Raw genomic sequence first — 23,808 nt, forward strand, 5'->3', positions numbered from 1 at the left:
GGATGATTCTCAGTAGGAAGAACTAGTCAGATTAACAGCTGCTATAATTAGTTTTCCCGACAGGTAAAGATACAAAATGCAGCTCCTAAAGAGGAAAGGGAGACTCCCCCCATTCATCCACCCTCCCTGTCCCTCTAGACCAGCCAGTGCTACCAACCAAGGCAGAGGTGGTAACTGCTCTTCACAAAAACCTTTTGAAATAAAACACTCTGTCTGGAGGGTCCTTCTTCCTGCCCTCTGAAAAGCAGAGTGGGATGAGAGAGTGGGGGCCAGCATGGAACTGTGAGAAGTGCTGGCCCTGCAGAATGACAGGAACGTAAAGAAAGAAGGGAAGCAATTAAAAAGTAGTTGAAAATGGAAGGCCTGTGGGAAAATTAGAGTGAGAAAGTGTGGGGATTGTGAAATTACAGAGATGAGTTCAAGGCATGGGGCAAATTGCAGAAGAAATAGGATTTCTTGAAGTCTTTCTGAGGGAAAGACACAGACCTGTTGGAGGGCTGACCCAGCCTGCACCAGGACTGTCTGCAGGCCCTGCCACACCATTGAGCACTCTGGCATTAGTGTGCTCAAATCCAGGAACCCGTGGTTTTTCCCCAGCCTAACATGACAGAAATATTATCTTTAATACTGTATAAGGCAAAAGGAGACATTACAGAGAGGGAGGGAAGGCTGGAAGGAGTCACTGCTCTCTGCTTGGAGAGATTTGTTTTGCAGTGTATTTTCTGTCTTGATTTAATAGCGAGTTGGCTCTTTCCAGCAACTAGGCAGGGGAGGAGGCACGGGAATATGTTCCCAGTCCTTGGCCAAGAGTGTCCCAGGGCGTCCCGGGCGTGACCTCTTCCATGTTTGTTTTTCTTTCCCTACAACTGACCCAGATGCCGGGATTTGAGACTCGGGCCCTCCTGCCCGTTGAAGATTTTCCCCCTCTGGTGCAGCATGTGACGGTGGCATGCAGCAGGCTGGGAACAGTACCTGGAGCTGTTTTTCTCCCCCGCACACCGTTCGGTCCGGCTGCGCTGCAGGAAGCCACAAGCCGTGCGGAGAACGCTGGGAGCGCAGTGCCACCCTGTGGGGATGGGGACAGGGATGGAGCCGCTCTGCGGCCCGCCTGGGCACAGCAATGGAGGGGAAAACCTTCCAGGCACAACAGGCACCCCGCACACAGCAAAGGAAAGGGAAACTTCGGTTTGGCCTGCTTTATTTAGAAAACAGCCGCAGTGAATGTTCCGTGGGAAAAAATTAGCGTTCATTTACATTTGCAGCCTGTGCAGTCGCTTTCTTGGAAATGACAGCAAGGTTTGCAAACTGAGATGGATTTGGTTTGGTCATGCAGAAAAACCAACAAAGTATCTTCAAACAAACAAACAAACAAACTGGTTCAAACTTACTCTAATGTGCCAAACACTGGGAGAAAAAAAGCACAGCTTTGGAAGACACAACGTTATGACCTACCAAAGTTACAAATATTTAATTCCAAAAGCAACTTCTCTTTTTTCACTAGTAGGTATTGCAAATCCAACTTAACACAATAAATAGGTGACCAAACTCTGGGACCAGACTGAGCCAGTTCAAGCACATTGCAGGGTAGATATAGCTGGGAAGTAAATTTCCCACCTACATTTCTTTGCCTGATTCGAGGTATTGTGCCGGCAGGAGTAAACTACAGCTGGTCCCTTTGTTTTTCTGTGGAGGGAAGGAATGAAGATAACTTAAGGACCTAATGTACAAACACAAGGACTGAGCATATATACAGACACCCCAGAGGGGCTGCGGTGCTGTTCCGTCATTGGTCCCCAGCTCAAAGCCGTGCTCACTGCAGTCCGTGCAGGACAGAGCTCCTGCGGCTCAGACAGAAACTGCCCCGGGCACGACCTTACGGACGGGCGTGTAGGACTTCCTGAGGGTAACGCTGCCGTGGTGAGACACCCCCCGCGGCAGGACACACTCCTCTGTCAGCTTCTGAGTTTCAGGGTCCCAGCAGAGCACGGTTGCGATGACTTCGTTCTTTTCATCCCGGCCGCCGGTGATGAACAGCTTGTTGTTGCAGGGAGAGATGCCACAGCTGGCTCTCTCGTGGCTGAACTGAGTCACCAGGCACCATGTGTCCTCCCGGGGGCTGTAGGAGTACAGAGCCTTCATTGCCCCACCTGCGAAGGAAATGGACATTGGTTTGCACTGGCCATTCCTGGAAGGGATTTTAATTCAACCATCCACTTCAACAAGACTCTGTTCCTGACATTTGTAAGAATGGTTTGTGCCCCAAAGTCAAGAAAAAACAAGGTCACAGGATACTTTATTGTTTTGAAAGCCTGATCTGCAGAAGGCTACTTATTGTTGATAAGGCTGTGGAATTTAGGGCCAGAACAAACTGCTGTGATCCTTCAGTGTGACCACAGAGCACCTAACGACAGATCTTCCTCATACCTGCTGCTCCAGCTAAGGACACAGCTTCAGGAAAATGCTATTTTGTTTAAAAGTCCTTAGATCATCGAGGACCAGCTGTGGTAAACCATCACTGCTAGAAATGGGAACAGGATTTTCCCACTCATTCCTCCATCCATTAATCCTCCTTCTTCCTGGAACTGGCTGCTTTCAAAAACCCTTCCTTGTTTAGAGTTCGTCACACTGAATCAATAATCTTTCTATGGGTTTGTTAAACAGAGAGTGACCTTCAGTTTCTCTGTGTTTCCCAAAACTGAAGTTATTAATGATTCCTAGTAAAGGTTCTTAGTGCGCCTTTTCAATCTTGCAGTGTCCTTTTTTCTTGAAAATATGGTCAATACCTCAATTCTCATGAAAGGCTATGAAAATATATTCCCTCCTGAGATTACCAGCAGCTAAATGGTTCTTACTCTGAAAATTGCAGGCACTGAATGGGTTTTCTGTATTAGCTGTACAGAATCTCAGAATTGTTAGGGTTGGAAGAGACCTCTGGAGATTACCCAGTCCAACCCCTCTGCCAAGGCAGGGTCTCCTGGAGCAGGTTACACTGGAATGCATCCAGGTGGGTTTGGAATGTCTCCAGAGAGGGAGACTCCACAGCCTCACTGGGCAGCTGTTCCAGTGCTCTGCAACCCTCAACACAAAGAAGTCTTTCCTCAGGCTGAGGTGGAACTTCTTATGTTGTAGTTATGGTCATTGTTCCTTGTCCTGTCCCTGGCCACCTCTGAAAAGAGTCTGGCACTGTCCTTCTGGATAGGGAAACCTTGAACCTTGGTCTTATTGATGAGGGCAGCAATGCCTGGCACCCTCCCTGCTGGCAAAGTGAGCATTTACGTGTGGTACTTATAACAGATGCTGAGTTTGACAATACTAGTGCAGCACCTGAGGGGTGATCAAGTCATTCAAAGGTGAGGTAATTGCAACTGAAAACAGACATTGTTAGTTGTGGTGATTCACCTGGCAGCTGGTAATTCATCAGTCTGGGTCATTTGATTGCTTTGGATGCAGTTACCAAATGCTCTTTTATCTTTTAAACTTCAGATGGGGCTGATTCCTATCCAATTAGAGTAGATTTGTTTCTCAGATAGATAAACAAGAGATTTACTAGTGGGTGTTGCTGTCTGAAAGATGCTGAATGAATGTGACTGGAGTATCATGTCCATTTTATCAGGAGTTATGTCAGCTAGCCCATAAGTCATGTGCCTTCTCTGTCATCCTGTGCAAACAGGGTGAGGTCAGCTCCAGTGCTGAGGACAAGCACGAGATATATTTGTACACAAAAGGGGTGTGTGTGTGTGTATGTGCACACACATGCAGATTATAAATCTCCCTCCAGAGCACCATTAATTATTTGGTGAATACTCCAGCTCTAAGCCAGCTATCAGCACCATATTGATTACATTGGAATTACCTGCAACAAGGCTGAGAGAGGGAGGGGAAACTTTTCAGAGCTCCTGTTTTGGAAACAAATGTTCTTCTTTTCTTTTGGTTTTCCCAGTACCACCTGGAGATGTGTGCAGGCTTTCTCCTCCCCCCAGAGTTCAACTCAACCATCAAACTCTTGTTCTTCCATTTTTTCTTCCATTTCTGGTGATTGACTGAATTAACCCCAAGTGCAATCTAGTGAAGGGCTCTGGGTCTTTGGGTCTCAGTGGCTCTGCTCCTCTGACCTGCTCCTAGTACTTTTATCCCTGCATAAAACCTGTATGTGGTGGGTTGTGTAATGCCCCTGGAGAGGAGAGAGGACATGGTGTAGCCATGAGATCGTGCCCTTGCCACTATGAACACATCTCTGGCTGGCTTTAAGCTGTCTGGGCTAGCTCCAGCTTTCCAAGATAGGAGTTTTGACTTGGTGACCTTTGCCTGCTGTTTGTGAACATCCTGGATCCCCACCCCTCACTAATCTCACCGGGAAGAGCCATGTGATGACACTCCATGTGGGTGAAACTCGCAGAAGCACAGGAGCAGGCCCTGCTGGGTGCAGCCAAGGAGAGCCATGGTGCTGCACTTACCCACCACGTAGATGTGGTCCCTGAAGCTGGCAGCGTTGATGCACTTGGCCTCCACGGGCATGGCAGCCCTGAGGCTCCAGGCGTTGGTGGCCGGGTCGTAGCACTGCGTCTTGTCCGTGGCCAGCTTCCCGTTGGGGCCGCCCCCGATCACATACAGCTTCTTCTTGTAGCTGGCTGCTGCAAAGGAGCTCACATTCACCATCAGGGGAGCAGCCTGGCACCAAAGAGAATCATTAGCAACCATGGGGAGCAGTCAGACTGATGCCCGTGGGGAGCATTCGCTTTTTAACAGCTGAACTGAAACAAACAAATCTCTCATGAAGCAGAGCCAACAGACTGTATGGCTAACCCCATTCCTTCCAAACTTCAGGAACCTCAAGAAATCAATGTAGTTTAAGTTTCTAGCATGGGGAGGGAGCCTGCGGAATTTTAAGTCAGGCGTCCCTTTTTAAGCAGGGTTCAGAAGATGATGTTTCTAAGGATAATGGAAAAGATGTTTCTTTTCCATTTTTACATTTTCTTAAGACTGCAAAAACCCTTAATAAAAATATGCTATGTTCAAATGCTGAAATTAAAATTACTTTATCAATAATTCAAAAGGTAGGAAATATCAGAAATGCCAAAAATCTCCTTTACATGCTTCCATGCATTGCAAAAAAGCACAAGAAATTTGTTTGTACTGATCTTGCTACTTGCAGCTGTGATTGTTAGAGTCACCCACATTGCTTTGTATAATCCAGAGACAATGGGCTGTATCTGCTGTTATTATGCCTAATCTCATTACTGTCATGGATTAATTAGTTGCCTAATTCTCTCCTCTCATTATTTGAAGTACAGTGAGTAGAACTGGGGGGGAGGGGTGGGTTTAATCTTGTTTACCTTCAAACATGTGCTTTCACTTTAATGTATAACCCATACTATATATAAGGCACAGCTTGATAGACACATTTTGTATACATGTTAAATGTGTCAGAGCAGTAGTTTTCAGCCTGTGCTCTGGCTCATGCATACTATATTCTTACTCCTTGATTTATGGACTACTAGCTTTAAAAGCCAACTAAAAATTGGAAAGTTAGGCATTAGATGTCCCACAGGAAATGACTGGCTGGCAGTCCAGGGATTTTTACCTTCTAAAGGATATGCATTTCTATAGAAAAAGACCAGAAATACTTAAAAGAATGATACAAGATCATTTTGATGAATCCAAGCCCTAAGATTTTCTGAATAAAACATTCCAAATAATTAAAATGTTATGTGATGCAGCCTCTTACCTCTGACCAGCAGTTATGAAAGGGATCATATGCTTCCATGCTGTTGATTCTCTGCATGCCATCAAAGCCCCCAATGACATAGACTTTGCCACCCAACACTGCCATTTTATGTCTCCAGCGCCCAATGTTGAGATACTCAATTTGTATCCATTTGTTGATGGAGGCATTGTATTTCCAGACATCATGCTTTGTTTCTTTGCCACCTGTAATGTACATGACATGTGTAAATATGATTGCACAGCTTGTATTTACTTCAAAACTCCAGCAGGCTTAAAATTAAGTGGGTTCTCTCACAATGGAAAGTAAATCCTTGTTACTGATTGTTAAGTGGTCCTGTTACAACAGAAGAAAATTTCTGCATTTAGAAATTTATAAGTTTAATAAATAAGTTATAAGAAATTATAAGTTTACTTAATAGTGAAGGAAACTGAACAATTTCTGCAGCCAAATATTCAGTGAAGATAAATCACTGTTCCTCACTTTACCAGACCACAACCACTGTCATTTCAATACTTAGTGCATGACCAACCACACAGCAAGGCAACATGCAGGAGATTTTTTGTGAACACCAGGGCTTTGCAGAACTGCTGCAAAGGGACAAACAAACAAAGGTGATTTAAGTAAGCTAGTGGAGGATGCTGCAGCTGGTAGTGCCAAATCCCTTGAAGACAGGCATGCACTGGAAAACTGCCAGGTTGTGCAGGGAAGATCCAGCCAGCCCTGTGGTTTGCATCATAAAGCAAAAGACCTGACTGAACTCCTACCAACAATAGTCCTGCAGGACTTGCAAGTTTTACTATTCAACCCTGGGACCATATGGCTGGGATCTCATTTTTGTGCCTCTCCTTCTGGTCTCTTTCTCTACAGACTTGGGTAAGCTTCATATTTATAGCTTGAAGATCAAAACTGGACCCTGCAAACTCATTCTAGAGCTGACCTGCAAGTGGATCTTTGCTTGTGCTAAAGCAGAGAGCAGTGTTCTAAACAGGAGCTGTTGTTTGCCTACAGTTTCTGGTGTAACTGTAATACAAACAGATCTAGTTAAGCCTGAAACCACATTTACAGACTGAGTAGCTTATTCCATCATCTGCAACCTGATTAAACATTTGCTTCACTGGTGAATATACTGAAAAGAGAATTCATATTGCATTGAGAAAATGTCTGCCTTCATTGGTATTCTGTAGTGCAGACAGATCACTGCAAACTGATGGAGCCTATCTCTGGGCCAAACAGCAGATTGAATGGGAGATAATTAGCATGCTAGAAAGAGTCGTTTGTAATGCTTTTGTCCCAGTATTTTTCACATGTATGTGGTGAATTTTATTTGCACTCAAATAGCTGAAGCGGCCAAAGGGGCTGAATGCAGCATTCATGGCTACAATGGGGCTGAGAGACTGCAGGTGTTCCCTTTACTCTCCCTCGAAATTTCCCTTTGACTTGAGCTTGTGCTTTCCTCCACAGGCTGAAACTCATGTGGTAACTTGAGCTGGACCAGTGGGTGAATTTGCTGCATATCAGGGGACAGGGAGAGATTTTTGGAGGTTTCTTTTGTTTCTTTTTTACCTCTGGACAACAATTCTTTCTAATTTGAAGAGAAATTGTACCTGAATTAGTAAAAGCATCAGAATGGTGAATGATAATTCATGTCATTTTTAGTTATGCTGCAAATGTAGTGTTTCAGGCCATCCAGTCAAAGCACTGAAACTGTTTTGGGGAAATCATGATCTAACAGTAGTCATAATCTTGTGCAAAGGACTTTCCTATTTTTGAGATGCTAAAGGAGCAGGAAGACTCCAGACTGTATCAAGATATGGAGGGAAATGAGCACATGGAAGGGGAGATGAAGTTAGGAAAAATGAAAGTCAAGTTAGAGTAGAAGCAAATTAGAGGAGCTAAAGAAAGAAAACAAAAGTAGAAGGACATGCAGGAGGAAGCAGCTGTTTAATCAGGATTGAGACACTAATAATTGGTTTAGCTGAGAAAAACGTGCTAATGGCTTTGGTGAACTCAGCCTTTTATTTGTGTGCAAAGGGCAAAAAGGTGAAAGGCAATAAGGGAATGGAGAGAGGGACTCAGAGATATAAAAGTAAGCAGAGAAGCAAGAAGAGAAGGTGTGAGAATGGAAGGAAAGAGAAAGCCAGCTTAGACTCACCACAGCAGGGAATGTGTTAGCCTGGCCTGGAGGTAGCCTGGATAGAACATAAAATAAAAGTGGAGAAGAGACATTGGAAAAGATGTCAGGAATAAAAGAATGCAGTAAGCCTTGAGAAGGAGGAAAGAGCTACAAATTGAAGACAAATGGAAAAAAGACCTCTCAACTCAAGGGTGTGAAGGTGAGGGGAATATTCCCTAGCTGGAATGTTTGACTTAGGTTCTTCTGTACAGCTACCTTTTAACAGGGGTGCTAATGCCAGAAACTCTCTATGGTGGACTGAAAGGAAAACCTTCTTTATTTGCAGTTATGGAAACAATAATCTATTTCTTATCTCAGGATAAAGCTTTAATAAATGTTAAATTGGAATGAAGTATCAAAAAAATGTGGATTCCCAAAAGAAAGAATGCAATGGAAGATATTTGAATAAAGGCAGTGGACCACTATTCACACTTAAGAAAAGCATTCACACTTTGGCCTACTCTCCTCCTTTCTACTCTTCTGTTTTGATGGAGTATAGAATCTGGTGGGCAGTTTTGCAGAAAGGAAGTATTCTACCTATGAATGCCCTGCTCTGTATCATGGCCTGTAATGCCACAGTGATGAAAAGCTTGCTGTCACTTTTCCTCTGGAAGCAGAACAAGATCATCCAATTTGGTTTTTGACAGGCCATCAAAAGCAGATGTCAAACTGGCTAACAAGCTTGATTTTAACATTTTGATTGTCAGAGTAAAATCTCTGTAGCTCTGGGATCAGACCCCTGTGTGGAGCTCAATTGTATTTGTGTGGGAAGTTAAATACATCTCCTGAAGCTCTTGGGACGGTGACCAGCACATGAGTTGTCCAGACCCACCCTGGGTGTCTGGAACATGGGATTTCATCTGGCTTTGACAGTTTATACTGCCAAGTTAATAACTGTGGGTGGGCAGGTCTAGAGTCCTCTGTGATGGCAGCTTTCAGGGGGCAGCCAAACATCAGTGACAGTTCCCTGCAGGTTCTTGACTGACTTTTGCAGAATGACTCAGATTCTGGCAGGATTTTGCTAATGCATGTGGAGCTTCAAATGAACTCGTCACGAGGAGATGCTGAAGTGATTTGTCATTTCATGTTTGGTAAACTGTTCCCAAGAACCCTCCTGTGACCTTGTCACAGTTTAGGGTGCTGCCCACATGTACCTATGCATATAGATCAGTGTTGTTTGAGAAGGAATCCTGTGCTCAAATCAGAGCTAGGCAGTGTCCTTACACATCCAGTGCTCTCTGGAGCACGTCCAAAGCCAAAACATTAAAATACCTGCAGTGCTTAATTTTTCTAAAACTGCCTCAAGCATGGTCTTGATAAAAGCTGAAAATAATCATGAGAACACTTTGCTCCCCTCTTGCACTCCCAGTCAATGTCTTGTTCCTTACCTGATATGTAGACTTCATTTTTCAGAGTTATGCATGCAAACTCCACCCATTTTTTATTCTCATTCTCTGGCTCCTGCTCTGTGATTGGTAATTTTGCTACTTCCAGACGGCTTCTCCTCAAAGGATCCAGGCAAGTCACTTCTGCTACAAACTTCTCATCTTTTGTACAGCCCCCTATGATCATAAACACCTCAGACTGGAACTCGTGCATCCTGGGCTTGGTCCTTTCTGTAATGATCTAAATGCAAGTGAGACAGAGTGAGTACACAGGGCACTTATACCTACAATTACAGAAAGGCCCAGTGACCTTTTCTTTGATTACCTGTTTTTCAAATCACAGCAGGCTTACATCAACTGAACCAATCAGCCAATGCTTTCTAAGCTGAAAGCCTGAAAAGCATCCTAGAAGCATTCAGTAGAGGTTGCTGTGTCCTTCTTTCAGCAGGATTTTTCCAACTCTGAACTTACATGCTTTTGCCTACCTACTAGGATCCTTTCCTTTTAGGAATTACCAGGTTGGCACCAAGAGCTATGCAGGTGAGCAGTAGTGACAAGGCTGGGTGCACATCAGGTGCTGAAAAGGACAGGTTTTATTTGGGTTGACAGAGTGATGGCAGGGTAGGGGGGCCCCAAGTTCTGTGTATGCCTTGGGGAGCTCAGAGAGAGCAAGAGTGCAGTTAGTGCTAGCAGAAAATAAGTGCTCTCATTGTTTGTCCTGAAGAGATATGTTAGTGTCAGAACAATAACAATTCTCAGCTGTGGAGGGGTTATTTTTATTTGTTTCTTTGTGCATAAGCTCTTACCTCAAGCCAAAATTAGAAGGCTTATTTAAAGCCAGCACCAGGCTCTGAAATGTGCTTAGCTCTAATTTACTGCTTGTTGGCTCAGTTTGTTGGCCAGGTCTTTGTTTCAGGGACACTGGAGAAGTTCACTTGCCAGGTAATGTTCACCAGGAGCAAAGAATGCAAGGGGTGCTTGGAAACTTGTGTCCTCCTTGGAGGAAATGCTTGCAAACAAGACCCACAGGTTAAGTGTGCGTCAGGAGGCAACTTGCTTAAAGTTCTACCTCTCTTTCTGCTTTTACCATGTTTCTATAAATCGGTCTCATTTATCCATATTAGAAGATATTATCTACACAGACACGAATCTTGCATTTTGACCATGTCCAGAAAATGAATTGCACATCTTTACAGAATGTGAGTCCCGGAACTTACCAGCTTCCAGGACTGTGTTTGAACCTGCCTGCCACCATCGCCAGGCGTCAGCCCCGGGGAGGGCAGCTGGCAGGCAGCCTCCTGCGGCTGTGCCTTTGAAGATGGGTGTAATTAATGGTGTGCAGCCCGGGGCAACACTCCTTCATCTGCCCGCATGCACCTGACAGCGCTGCTCAGTGGGACGGGCTTGCTCAGGGAGCTCCCTCGGACTGGCCGGCACTGCCCCAGCTCGCCGAGCAGGGTCTCACACAGTCACCAGCACAAGGAGTGCTTGGGCTGTCCCCCTGCCCTGTGACACAGGTGACACAGGTGACACAGCCGCCTGAGCGATGGGCCCACAACGCCCTCCTGCCCTCCTGTGACTCCACTGAGGAGGGACACGTTTCCTCACTCCTGTTGTGCAATCTGACCTCTTGGCTGCTCTCCCCTCTCCCCCATATCTTGGCCAAGGAGATGTGACTGATATCCAGCTTTCCAAAGGCAATGGAAGAACCTGAGATCCACCACAGCCTGCACTGAGCAGGCAGGACAGGACTCGACTGGGTGTCAGGATTAATGTGTCTCTTTGGGTGCAGGGACCTCTGCAAATGGCAGATGGGCAGTCCTCTCCTCTGCAAAGACACTGTCTTCTTCACAGGAGGGAGAATATTTCCTTTATGAAACATTTTCCCCATAGGTAACAGGGGAAGATGTTACATATTCACATTTGAAAGAGTCATTACAGATTGTGGCATGGTTTGGTGGGGAAATTATTCCCCTTTTCTTAGGCTTGAAGTAATAACTGAGAGGGTGAGGTGTCAGGGCTAGCACCATTTGCCTTTTTACTAGGGAAGCTACCTGGGGTCTTCATTTAGCAAGAGTGTGTCTGAGGGGTCAAGCTCAGGTGTTCATAAAAAGGAAGCTGTGCACTTTGATTTAAAACAAACAACCCATCAAAATCTTCTGAATTGTCTCAGACAGCAGGATAAATTCTGAGGCCCATTTTGACTTTTCAGTAGCGCCAGTTAGTGGAAATTCAGTGTGATTACCTTTTTCTGCCCCATGGCACTGCTCCTTTCAAATCAATTTTTGAGCTGAAGCATGAGACATTTACAAAGAGTGGCTAATACCTTCCTGTTTTACTCACCTCATTGCCTGACAGATGGTACATTCTTGCTTCTTGGAGCAAAGGAAAGACATCTGGACACTGTCTAATGAGTTGATCAGCTTCAACAGTCTCTACAAAGTACCAAGGGTCCAAGAGGGGCAGCCGGACGTTCTCCAGCACGCAGGGCAGGAGGGAAAACCGCTCAGACTCCTTGTAACGCACCCAGCTCATCACGGTTTCGAACACCTGCGCCTCCTCCGTGACGCAGAGCTCATCGCTCTTCAGCGTGCTGCACAGGATGTCTGCTGGCAGCTCCAGGAACTCCTCGTAGTTCAGGACCTGGGTGAAGTTCTGGATGATGTAGTTCTGTACCTGCTGCTTGAGGCTGTGCAGGGCGTGGGCATCGGCCAGCCTCAGGATGCCAACGCAGTTCTCCGGCTGCAGGGCTTCGGTGAGAAAATTGGCACAAGCATCTACCATGCGCAGGAACTGTGGGCACAAAAAGCTTCTATAAGCACAGAAGGGTTAATGAAAACTGTCACAGGGGAGCTATGGAGCAACCAGCCATGCCCAATACAGCAAAGAGCTGGGGGAGACAAAAATTGGATCATCTGAGCACAGGTATCTCCCAAGATCTGCAGTCTGAAATAAGAATTTCTCCCTTCCACTGCTTTTATTCCCTATGCATCCAATTGTTCCTTTCCCCTCTTGCAGAATGCAGAAGACCTGTGACAGTCATGAATTTTCTTTGTTTCACAAAAGGGTTTCCTACTATTCCCTTTTCCTCCATGAGATCTCCAAGCACTGGCAATCATGGAGTTACAAAGCACAAATAAGGACCCCAGGCATCCAATTTGCTTCCCCTGCTTCATCTTGCATGCCAGCTCAGACCAGCCAGAACAGAGCCTGGGTTTAGAATGAAGGTGGCTCCACTGTCTGCATTTATGCTCCCGCCATCCAAACTCCAAATGCATCTTATAAGAGCAGTGGGAAACGAGTGCTGAGGTCTGGGAGGTTTGGAGTGTGCTGCCCCAGAAGGAATGGGCAGCAGTCCTAGCCTGAGGTGAGTGGCAGGAAGAGATTGACCATCAGCAATTCTTTTGAGATTCCTAACAGACAGGACTTTCTGGCAAGAATCTGTTGTGGGGGAGGCCTTCAGAGGATCTAGTGACCTTTGTCATCACCACTGGCTGAAAAAAATATTGATATGCATTTTACACACAGAGTCTCCTTAATCAGAGAACTGTCTATGTTTGCATTCAATAAGGCATCACAACACTGTCATAAATTTACTTGGCAAAATAACCCCACCCAAGGTCCCAAATGCACATATTCTAGGCCACAGATGCCTACAGGGTATTCCTAAAAACTGTGATCTGAGCTGGATTGCTGATGATTATTCAGGAATTAAGAACCAGTTTTGGGTAGAACTGATCAGTTACAGTGCTTCATCCTAATGGATTTCCCATCACCTCTGTAATTTCAGGTACAAATACTGCCACTGAACAATGCAATCATGCTGTGCAAAGAAATCAAAGCTGTCAATTTTGAATTCCAGGAAAATATTGGAAAGGGTTTATATTTTATTCATGTTGATTTAAATTAACAAAAAAAAAGAACCAAACTTTACAGCTTTCTGCAATCATTCAGTGTCTCCCCTCACACAAAATTTGTGGCATTGTGCAGAATACTTAAATCATGTATTTCTTTCTGAAAGATACTTCTGAAGTAGGAGGTGGTGAATTTATAGGTGTTAATAAAAAAGTCACAAATATATTGGAAAGTACAATCTTAATTTGTAGTAATACTTTTCATTAGCTAGAGTTGGTTTGAGACTGGTTGGTTGATGGGTCAGAGCTAATGCTGTGCATTTCCATCTGTGCTTTTTGTGTTGTTTTTCCGTCCAGTGTCAGCAAGTAAACCATTTTAACTCATGTTTTCTCACTGGGGAAGGTTGTGCAATAGTAATTGAGGGGCAAAGAGGAAGCGAAACATTTTTAAACACTGTAGTATGTAGATTTGTTTCAGTAATTAGGGTAGAATCTTCCAGACTCGACGGTGTCGTGTTGACATATTTAGACTGTTTATCAGAGCTGAGCGATCGCAGACACTGTGTACAGACTGCCTGGTTCCTGTTTTACATTCAGATGTGGTCAAAAGTTTAGAGAAATGCAACTGACTGATGAACAAGGCTATGCGAGGTCTCAGAATGTGTGGCCACCACTGACATTAATTGTGATAAAAATCTATCTGTGGCCCATGGTGGCATGGTGGCACAGCTCAGTGGCACCACGGCACCTGCCACATTCCCCTTGCTTGCTCTCAGGGCTAGCACGAGGCAAGCACTTTGAACTCACCAGGACATTTCCTTGAGGATCTGAAGGGACTTTGCCACCAGGTAGGCTTCAGACCTGAGGCAGGTTAAGCATCAGCCTTATTAAGCTTATTAAGCATAAGCATTCAAAGTTGTCAGTAATGAGACACATAAAACCCCACACCTAGCATTTGCCAAGGTCATTCATCGAGTCATCTGTGAGTCTGGGAATAGACCCCGAAACAACGTTCTCACAGCCTGCAGCAAACCTCGGTAGAGTTCTCTAATTATTTATACATGGCTCGTTAAGAGCGGTGCTGAGGAGGTGAAGGGAGGTGCACGGTGCTCTCACGGCCAGCAGGCCCCACTCCCTCACTGCGGGGCTGTTTGTGGCCAGGCAAATGCAGAACTGCGAGGTGTGGGTGTGAGAAACAGCCCTGCTGAGGGCTCCACCGGAGAGCCTGCGCTGCTTGGGAGCGAATCAAGGCAGGACTTTCCCTGGTTCTGCTCCTCATCTCTGTGCTGCACTGACTCCCCACCACTGCCTTCATTTAGACACTAAATTCCCCCCAAAACTCCCCCAAAACTTGCTGGCATATGTCAGTCAGTCCCAGGAGAGCAGGTGGCTGACTCAAGAGAGCATCAGAAGGAAGACAACCCTGAGCTTCTGCTCCATCTGCTCTGATTATTCTTGCAGAGCTCTGAATTTTCTGTTTGTCCACTGTGGGCACCCCTCCTAATGCCAATCCAGGCACTTTAAAAGCCCTGTTCCCTGAGAACAGTTTCTTCAATAAGTTAGTCCTTCTCCTAATACCCATTTGAATCCAGGTTCTCACTTGCTAGAGACATCCCATACGCTTACTTGGCCTCCAGTTGGCTTTCACTCTGACTAGCAAAATTTGCTCTCCCCATATAAGTCTTGGCTTGTTTTCGATTCAATGGTGGAGTGTAAGCAGTGCCAGCAGCCCTGCCTCCAGCTAGAGCCCCCAGAAAGGGAAGAGATTGAGGACTGAAAGGTCTCTCATTCACAATCCCTCTCTGCATGCAGCACACTGTGGGGCCGGATCCTGCACCCTGCAGCTGGTGACCCTCGGCTGTGGCTGCAGGGGCAGTCCTGTCCCGGCTCAGCGGTGACACCTGCGCCCCGAGGGACCCTGGCCAGAGCAGAGGGGCACAGCGCCCTGCAGGGCTTCTCCCGGGGGGAATGGAGGCGATCTGAGCCTGCCAGAGCCAGCCGAGGGGCACAGCCCTCCTCAGGGGTGTTCCTCGGGGAATGGAGGCGATCTGAGCCTGCCAGAGCCAGCTGAGGGGCACAGCGCCCTGCCGGGCTGCTCCTGGGGAATGGAGGCGATCTGAGCCTGCCAGAGCCAGCTGAGGGGCACAGCGCCCTGCCGGGCTGCTCCTGGGGAATGGAGGCGATCTGAGCCCCGGCCAGAGCCGGCTGAGGGGCACAGACCCCTGCAGGGCCGCTCCTGGGGGAATGGAGGCGATCTGAGCCCCGGCCAGAGCCGGCTGAGGGGCACAGACCCCTGCAGGGCCGCTCCTGGGGGAATGGAGGCGATCTGACCCGGCCAGAGCCGGCTGAGGGGCACAGCGCCCTGCAGGGCCGCTCCTGGGGGGAATAGAGGCGATCTGACCCGGCCAGAGCCGGCTGAGGGGCACAGCGCCCTGCAGGGCTGCTCCTGGGGAATGGAGGCGATCTGACCCGGCCAGAGCCGGCTGAGGGGCACAGCGCCCTGCAGGGCTGCTCCTGGGGAATGGAGGCGATCTGACCCGGCCAGAGCCGGCTGAGGGGCACAGCGCCCTGCAGGGCTGCTCCTGGGGAATGGAGGCGATCTGAGCCCGCCGGCCCCTCTCCCACCGGAGCTGCGAAGGCCTTTGGTAGCAAACGGTGCCCTCCTGTCCATCGTGGCCTGCAGCCGGCGCCCTGGCTCTGCCCTGCCCAGGGCCTCAGGATGGCTGTCAGATATTGGAGCCCTATTTCTCCTAGAATGTAAAGTGGATTAACCAGGGATGAGGGGTGCTTTGGGGTCAGTCAGGCTATCAAGGCTGGTGGTGCTTCAGCCATGGCCTGAGGGCAGAGCTGCCCTGCTCTGCTCAGAGGGGGCAGCTCGGGGCATCCTCCACTGTTCCCATTGTACCTGGCATTTCCATGGCAGTGGGCATCACAGCCCTTGGCAATTCCATGGCAGTGGGCATCACAACCCTTGGCAATTCCATGGCAGTGGGCATTACAGCCTTTGGTGACAATAGTTTCTTTTCCATCTGCTCAGAAGCCTGCTTCCCTCTCACCATTTCTCTGCTTCCACCAGCACAGATGATGTGGTCCCTCACCCAAACCCTGCTCAGGGAATGGGTAATACAGAGGTCCCTGGGGGGCAGGAGCAGTGTAGGCAGGTCTGGAGGTGGTTGCTGAGTTCTGGTGAGGGAAGCAGGGCTCCCTGCCATGGCCTGGGAAGCAGCTGGGATCCTGACCCTTCCCAGGGTGAAAGGATGAGCAGCTCTGCGGGCAGTGTGGGTGGCAGAGGCTGCTGGGCAGGATCCAGGGTGGGCACCAACCTTGCAAGTGCAGTGGCTGGGCAGCCACCAGCCCAGACAGAGGAGGTGACTATTGAACTCATGTTGCAACTGTGCTTTAGGTGGAAAAAATTTGTCTGGTTCGCTTGAGGGTGAGGCTTAGCTGTTCAGCTGTTCCAAACCCTTCACCTGCTTATCCCACCGTGGCAGGGATGCCTGCTCTCCAAACAGCCCTCCACCTCTTCCTACTGTCAGTTTTGACTGCATTTGGTCAAAACTTACTAGAAGGGAATAAAGAAAGGCATAATTACATAAAACTTTTTCAAAAACAGTTTCTAGAGAAAAGGAGATAATTTTCATTGGAATATCACTACTGCAATAATTTAGCTGGGAAAAGAGCCTGATCCCCACCTGGCTACAGCCTCCTGTCAGGGAGTTAAAGAGAGCAATAGGGTACCCCCTGAGGGTACCCTGTTTGGGTCCTCCTTTTTAATAAGGTCCTGTTTTAATAGCGTCCTCCTTTTCTCCTAACCGAGCACCCCCAGCTCCCTAAGAAGTTCCTCACAGGACTTGTATTCCAGAAAGCAGAGTTCCAGAACTGCAGAGCAAAATTTCCATGTAAGATTCAAGAATCTGAATTCCCTCATGAACCACGATGATCACAGAGTTGGGTGTTCCTTGCCTTCCCAAATGAGAGGAATGGACACACACACACATTGGCACTTGGCAGGTTGTGTTGCTTACAATTTGTTAGCAATTTGCAGCATGGTAGCAAACACTGCAATTTGGTAGACCTCACAGGTGATTTACAGGACACGTGAATACCTCGTGGACCAAAGGCTGAGTAACACTGCCCAGCTCTGGCCTCCCACAGGTCCCAGGCCACGACTAAAACCCTTTACATCACGAGTTCTACAAAGGAGGATGCTAACTTTGGCTGGCAAGTCTCCATCTCAAGGCAGGGGAGACAGAGAGGCAAAGCAACTTCCTGCTCTGGCCAGCCATGCCAGCTGCTGCCCCTAACCCTTCTGACTGACCTGACACTTTTATATTTTCAAAGGGAATATTTCAAAGGCACTGCCAGGCAGGCAGCACATGGGAGCAGCTCTTGAAGGCACAGCCAGGCTGTTTTCCTGTTTGCATGGCACTCAGCACAGCAAAATTCCTGTACGTGGCTGCCACTGCTATTTTTTACCGTAATGTAAGTAAATATGAAGCAAAATACTTCCAGAACCCATGAAATCAGAGAAGTTTGCAGTGTGCTAACCAGGGTAAGATGTGGTGTTGCCAGAACAGAGAGACTGGGTCAGTGCAGCTGAGTTCTCTGTACCTGAAAGAGGCTGGCAGCTTCCAAGACCTTCTGTACATTTTGCTTTGTGATGAGCATCTTGCTGGTGTAAGTGTAGTCCAGGAGTATATTCATGGTTTCTGCATCAACTCCTTTTAGTATGATCTTCTCCTCATATTTCTCTCTTAAGTCATTGCAGAACATGGCCCTGGAAAGAAAGGCATTTATCTTTTACTGCATTCCTGTTAGGATGAGGCATTCTGAAAACATTGGGCTATTTAGATTTCAACACAGAATACTCTGATTGCTTCATATTTTATGCAATTACTGCTGTTAAAAAGAAACAAGAAAATGTCTTTGTTGCTCTTCTACCTCTGTACTCATGAGTTTGATAAGGCCTAGACACATGATGGATTCCTCTGTGCTGTCCCCTACAGCAAACCTGGGGCTCCATGGCAGCAAAAGGCTTTAATACCAGTGGGGGGCCAGGGGAGAATGGATAATGGATTTTCTTCTCATTTAGAGTCCAACTTTTCTTCTGCTAAATTTTGGGATTCTAGAGTTTGTACCTCTTGGCTAGAGAAGCAATTGAATTTGCATGAACTGGAGCTACTGTTAGGCACGAAGTGCAGTGATTTCATAGATGTAGATAGCAACTCTTCTTTGGTGGATAATACTGCAGCTGAAAGGTGACCACCAGACATACCTTGGCACTAGGCAAATATTTCATGTGGGGTATAAATCAGAAATTCTCTATTTTAAACCATTTTACATTGTGACAGCTGCAAGACAAACACATCTTCCTCTGCATATTCAATTCATAGATTTAAGTATTTCTTCCAATGCTTTTTGCTTTTACTTAGGATTTCAATCAGCCCCTTCTTGTTTGCTGCATTCAGAGAACGAGATGTCACATCATTTGGAATCTGTCTCAACAGATCAGAATTACATGAGTCCACTTGTAACTGCATTGGTGAAAAACATGTGCAGATCTAAAGTGTAATTAGAAGCACTCTTTACCCTGCATTCCAAGCCCTTCTTTATTAGTCATACACAATGTTGACAGGACAATGCAACCTGGGAAATGGCTAGAGGTCCCAAGTCTTGGGCCATGCTTTTCTTGTAAAAGAAGTGCCTGAATTAAGCTGTCTGATTGACATATCTTACTGGAACCAAGACATAAACAGATTTTATTGCAAAGCATTTAGGCACAATGAATGGCAAATGGATGGAAGATACCAGCTGCTACTTGCTCTAAGAACTACCTGTTCCTTTCCTCAGCAGAAATTTTATAGCAAGGTCTTGGTTACCTCAGTGTGCAAAACTGCCTCTGGATAGAGAGGCCTAACTTTTGAGCAGGAAAATTGGGCAGAGAAGTTACTTGTCAGAAAAGTTGTTCAGCCAAAATTCTCATTTTTCCTTTCACTCATCTCAGCTCATTAGAGATTTTTGCTTCTGCCACTACTGAAATCAGAATATTTCTAAGGCACTTAGACAAGGGCTCCTTGACTTCGGTGACCACAAGACTGGGATCCATTTAGCTTCTCTCCCTCTGGCACTATCAAGGGATGTGTGGGCAGGGGCCATCTGAAAGCAGCAGCCCTGAGTTCCCACTTCTCCCTGGGAATGGGTTTCAGCACGGAGGGGAGGCTGGCACAGCGGAGCTCTTTCGGTCGTGCGGGATTGACGGGTGCCGGATGTTTCATCTGAACGAGAACCAGGCCCATGGAGGGCGCAGGTGGTGTCTGCTCTTCTTCCTTTCATCTCTTAAGCTGGTGACTCCAGACTTGTCTTGACCCATCCCTGTCGGGCAGGTGAGAGTCTCACTTCTGTCCCACAGACCAGAGTGTTTGCTGGGGTCAGTCAGAGATACCCAGGGTGACACTTGTGCAAGGCTGCTCAGAAACCACCTCAGCATTCTGGTGGCTGTGCACAGGGCTCTGGTCAAAGTGCTTTGGCCTATCTGTCTCCTGATCTTTGTAATTGGCTTAGAGCTGCCATCCACTCCCAATTTCGTAGGGTGTGGACTGATGTAACGTGAGCTGCAGAAATCACACCTCTAAAGCACGGTGCTCTCCCACCAGTTCTGTGCTCTAGATCGTGGCAGGGCTGAACTGGGCAGTGCTGCACAGGAGAGCTGACTGCTGTGCCCTTCCTTCTGCTCAAGTGGAGACGTTGTCATTCCCACCCTGTGTGCTGGCAGGGGGAACACCTGACACCACCCAGGCTGATCAGGCTGAGCTTCTCTCTTGCGGGTTAAAATGCTGCCTCTGAATCTTTCTGAACTTACCCTCAGGAGGCTCCAAATCCTTCAGATGTGGTTACTAATTCCATTGTATGTTTCCCTGGTTCTTGTCCCTGTGTAATTCTAAGCTGCACCTTTAAACCAACGGGTATTCTAAGAAATGCACATCTGAATTGAGTGCCCAGTACCAAATTTAGATACCCAAAAATGGGTCATTTTAGAAAAAAATCTAAGTTTTTTCTAATTTAGTAAAATAAATGATGGGTTTCAGTTTCATTAAGCACTTTTTAAGCACTCTACCACACTGGAATGCTTGTGTTTGGAATTATGAACCTGACTTCAAACAACCATGCTGGAGCTCGAGGATGCTCTGGAAAATGGCTTCAACCTCTCCCAGCCCCATTCTCCCACTACTCTTGGGCAGTGCAGGATTAAAGAGCTACTGTTCCACCTTAGCTGGTGTTTCTCTTCTCTGCTTTGCTGTCATCACAGAGGCAAATGGAGAGTTAATGTTTTTATGTCTGTGGGTGCAGGACATCACAAGAATCAGCCTATCTGCTCTGCAGCAGTGCTGAAGAAGGCCTAGAAGGGGTTAGCTCTGTTTAAGTGCTCCAGTCAGCTGCTGTGGGTTGCCCACACTGTGGCACCAGCCTCAGGAAGGGGTTGTGTAACATGCAGGGGAGTGAAGCCCATGAGTCACTGGGTCCCTTTGCTTTGCTCCTGTGCATGGCTGTTGGAGGTGCTGTCCTAGCATGGAAAGTGCTCACAGGAGCAGTGGGATTTAAGAATTCCTTCTTTCTCTGGGGCCATGCAGCTCCCAGAGAGTTATGGCAAGATGAATGAAGGCTCCTGGTGAGCAGCAGAACCAGCGAAGCTCAGTTCCCTGCAGACTTGCATCCTTCTTTCCCTCCTCACAGTAACCTCAGCTTCCCCTTCCTGAGCCCTCCATTCTCCCTCCTTATTCCTCTCACACACTTCAGGGTCCCTCCTGGGAGCTCAGCTGTGTGCTGGCTGTGCCCAGGGCAGTGTGGTTGTTCTGGGCACTGTGTGCTGCCTGTTACCCTGCACTGAGGGTGCCAGCCCAGCATCTCTCCTCTCCCAGCTGCAGACTTCCATCAAACTCATGGGAACTTCACGTTTGAGATTTCCATCCTGTTCCAAATGTGATTGAAACTAACCCAAAGAGTCATGACAAGAGGCACTGGCAGACAGTGAGATGCAATAAATCTCAGCTCTGTGGGAAGCCAAGCCAAACAGAAGCACCCAGAGGGGCAGACCCTGCACACATGTGCAGCTGCCTTGGGGTGGGATGACCTCCAGCCAAGTGTCCCCCCTCCTTCCAAGGGCCAGGCTGTAGCTCAGGAAAAGCTCAGTGGAAAGCTGGCCAACAGCTGCTCTCATAAAACTATCTTACCTCGTTTTAACTGGGAAGTCCTTCTGATTGCAGCACCTTTACTTATAGTGAAAATGGGTTTTTTTGTCAAAGTATCATTATGATAATTTTGATTTTAATTTGTGCATCTGCTATCCATTGTGCACACAATGCTGGTAAGAAATATTTGGGCATCTCTGCTTTTAGCTGTATATTTTCTCAGATGCAATAAATGTAGTCTCTCTGTAGAAATAATACCTGTCTCCAAATATTCACAGACACAATCTCTATTCTAGGTTAGAAAAGCAGAACTGTTCTGGCACTACCAGCAAAGCTTACCAGACTCCATTAAAATTAGCTTTCTGCTCATGTCACAAGTGGTCACAGGTCCTTTTTTCTCGTGTTTCCTCTGTATCTGTTCAGTCATCTGACCACTTTAGTGGTAAAAAAAAGAAAGAAAAAAATCCCAGCCATGCAAATGTGATGATCTAAATGATATTGTCTAAATGATAATGGAAAATCTGTGCTAAAACTGATACCAAGTTCCTCTGTGTGTTTAAAATTTATTCTTGTTGGCCAGTAGTCTCAGATAGAATATCTATTGTATTGAAAGAATGAAAAATTCAAGCAGACCAAAAGGAGACAGTAAAGTGGCAAAATTGCTTTCAAGGAGATATTTCACATTACAACTGATTTACAGATGGAAAATTCCTTCTCTTTCCTCCTCAAAAATTTAATGAATATATATTTTTACCCTGGAATGGTAACAGGAAAAATTAGCAAGTTCCAGAAACCCACTCCTGTTTCAATAAAAATACCCTGCTATCTGAATTCCTCTTTGCCCAGGTCCCAAAGGGACAAGACAAGTGGCTAAAGATACTTGGTTACAGCACCCTTTTCTCATGCACTTGTCTGCCAGTGTTCTGTCTTCCTTTGCGTGCCTCCAGCAGACTTTTTGAGTGCTCGTATCAGAACTCCAGCAAATCTACAGCTTGGCACCTGCCTTATTTAAATCTCCAACTTTAAAAAAGCTGGAAGACGTAAGGAATTAGAGGCTCACTGTGAATTTTCACACTTTAACGCCCAGTTTGCGCTCCTTGGAGACCTACAGCTCAAGTCTAAGAAGCACAATAAGTGTATTGGGTTTGTTGGTTACAAGCCTTACCTGAAATAATTGCTTGCTGCAGCAAGGACCACTCGGTGGCAGGAGAACTCCCGGCTGTCCACGCACAGGATGACGTCTGTGAGGGAATTTTCAAGGCGAAGGTTCTCCAGGCCATTCTGGAGCACCAGAGAGAGACCTGTGTCGTCAAACTTCACCTTCTCACCGCTCGACACTTCCACCAGCTCCCCCATTTTCGGGGAGCACTCATTGTTCAAAGAGATCTCGGGCTCCTCAGAGCTCTTCTCCAGCGTGTCCCCCATTTTCTGGCCAGCCCCGTCTCATTCTGTTGGTGCTTCGATCTAAAAAGAGCTCCTCAGCTTTGGGCAAATCACACTGCAGAAGTTGGGCGGATTTCCTGTCCAGAGGTCTCTGCTTATCTGTAGCTGTCACACACACATAACAGGAAGCCTTGCACTTTCTCATCCTGTTAACACAAACAAAGGGTGGGTTTTTTCAGTGATTTTCAGGCAGTATCAGCGTGTTTAGAAAGGCCTTAAGATGCCTCTGGATGTGAGAAGATTACAAGTGACAGGGACAGCCTGCTTACCACCCTCAAGCCAGTGCCTCGCTGTTATCTGCTGGTTGTATTGATAGATGCAGCACATGCTTATCAAGAACTCCTGGTGGAATGGGCTAATAAGGGAAAAAGCAAAATATTTTATATTTCTTTTTCCAGATATGTGGGTATTAACTGAGCTGGTTTGGGGTTTGGGTTTGGTTTTTAGTAATATGCTTGCATATTCAGAAATATGCCCTCCAAGTGCATGTTTCTGTCCCTCATGACTTGTTAGCCATTGCATGGCTTTTCTTTAGGGCTAAACAGGCACAACTCTCAAGGACATGGACCAGCATCAAAGATCTCACAGCTGGCAGTCTTCAGGCTGCACTGCTGGGCACAGGGATGTGGTCCATGCCCTGCCATCAGCTCTGACTAGCAGTGACAGCTCAGGGAGAGAGCCTGGGGAGCAGTGCACCCACCTCATCCCCACCATCCTCACTGGTGGGCACAGCCTGATGCACAGCTGCATCTGACTTGTCCCCAGGACAGACACGTGGTGGGACCAAGGCTGCACATCTGGCAGTGGGGACACTGCAGGGCAGCCCTGGGCTGAGCCTGCAGCATGACAGCAGCACCCAGAGCACAGTGCTGCAGGTTTCACTGTCACCTAAGGGTGGGCCAGATCTACTTGGACATCACCTACATGAGAACCTGACCCAAGCTGAATTAATAAGCAACACAGCCTACTGAGAGTAACCGGGCAAATCCCTGGCTTGCTTAGGAAACTCTCACACTGGGAAGTAGAAAAGCACACCTCTGTC

At 47.0% G+C, this 23,808-nt stretch overlaps 1 protein-coding gene across 1 annotated transcript; it reads right to left on the minus strand.

Moving 5' to 3' along the window:
* Positions 1 to 1,181: 1,181 nt before the first annotated feature.
* Positions 1,182 to 22,750, minus strand: KLHL6 (kelch like family member 6). The gene is made up of 7 exons (XM_058812361.1): positions 22,489 to 22,750; positions 17,749 to 17,914; positions 11,627 to 12,076; positions 9,287 to 9,524; positions 5,726 to 5,928; positions 4,455 to 4,668; positions 1,182 to 2,147 (listed from the first exon to the last, which is right to left on the minus strand). Exons 1-7 carry the CDS (start codon positions 22,746 to 22,748, stop codon positions 1,846 to 1,848), a joined length of 1,833 nt encoding a protein of 610 aa, XP_058668344.1. The 5' UTR covers positions 22,749 to 22,750; the 3' UTR covers positions 1,182 to 1,845.
* Positions 22,751 to 23,808: the final 1,058 nt, after the last annotated feature.

This window comes from Ammospiza caudacuta, chromosome 11 (assembly GCF_027887145.1).
Source record: "Ammospiza caudacuta isolate bAmmCau1 chromosome 11, bAmmCau1.pri, whole genome shotgun sequence".
NCBI classification, from domain to species: Eukaryota; Metazoa; Chordata; class Aves; order Passeriformes; family Passerellidae; genus Ammospiza; species Ammospiza caudacuta.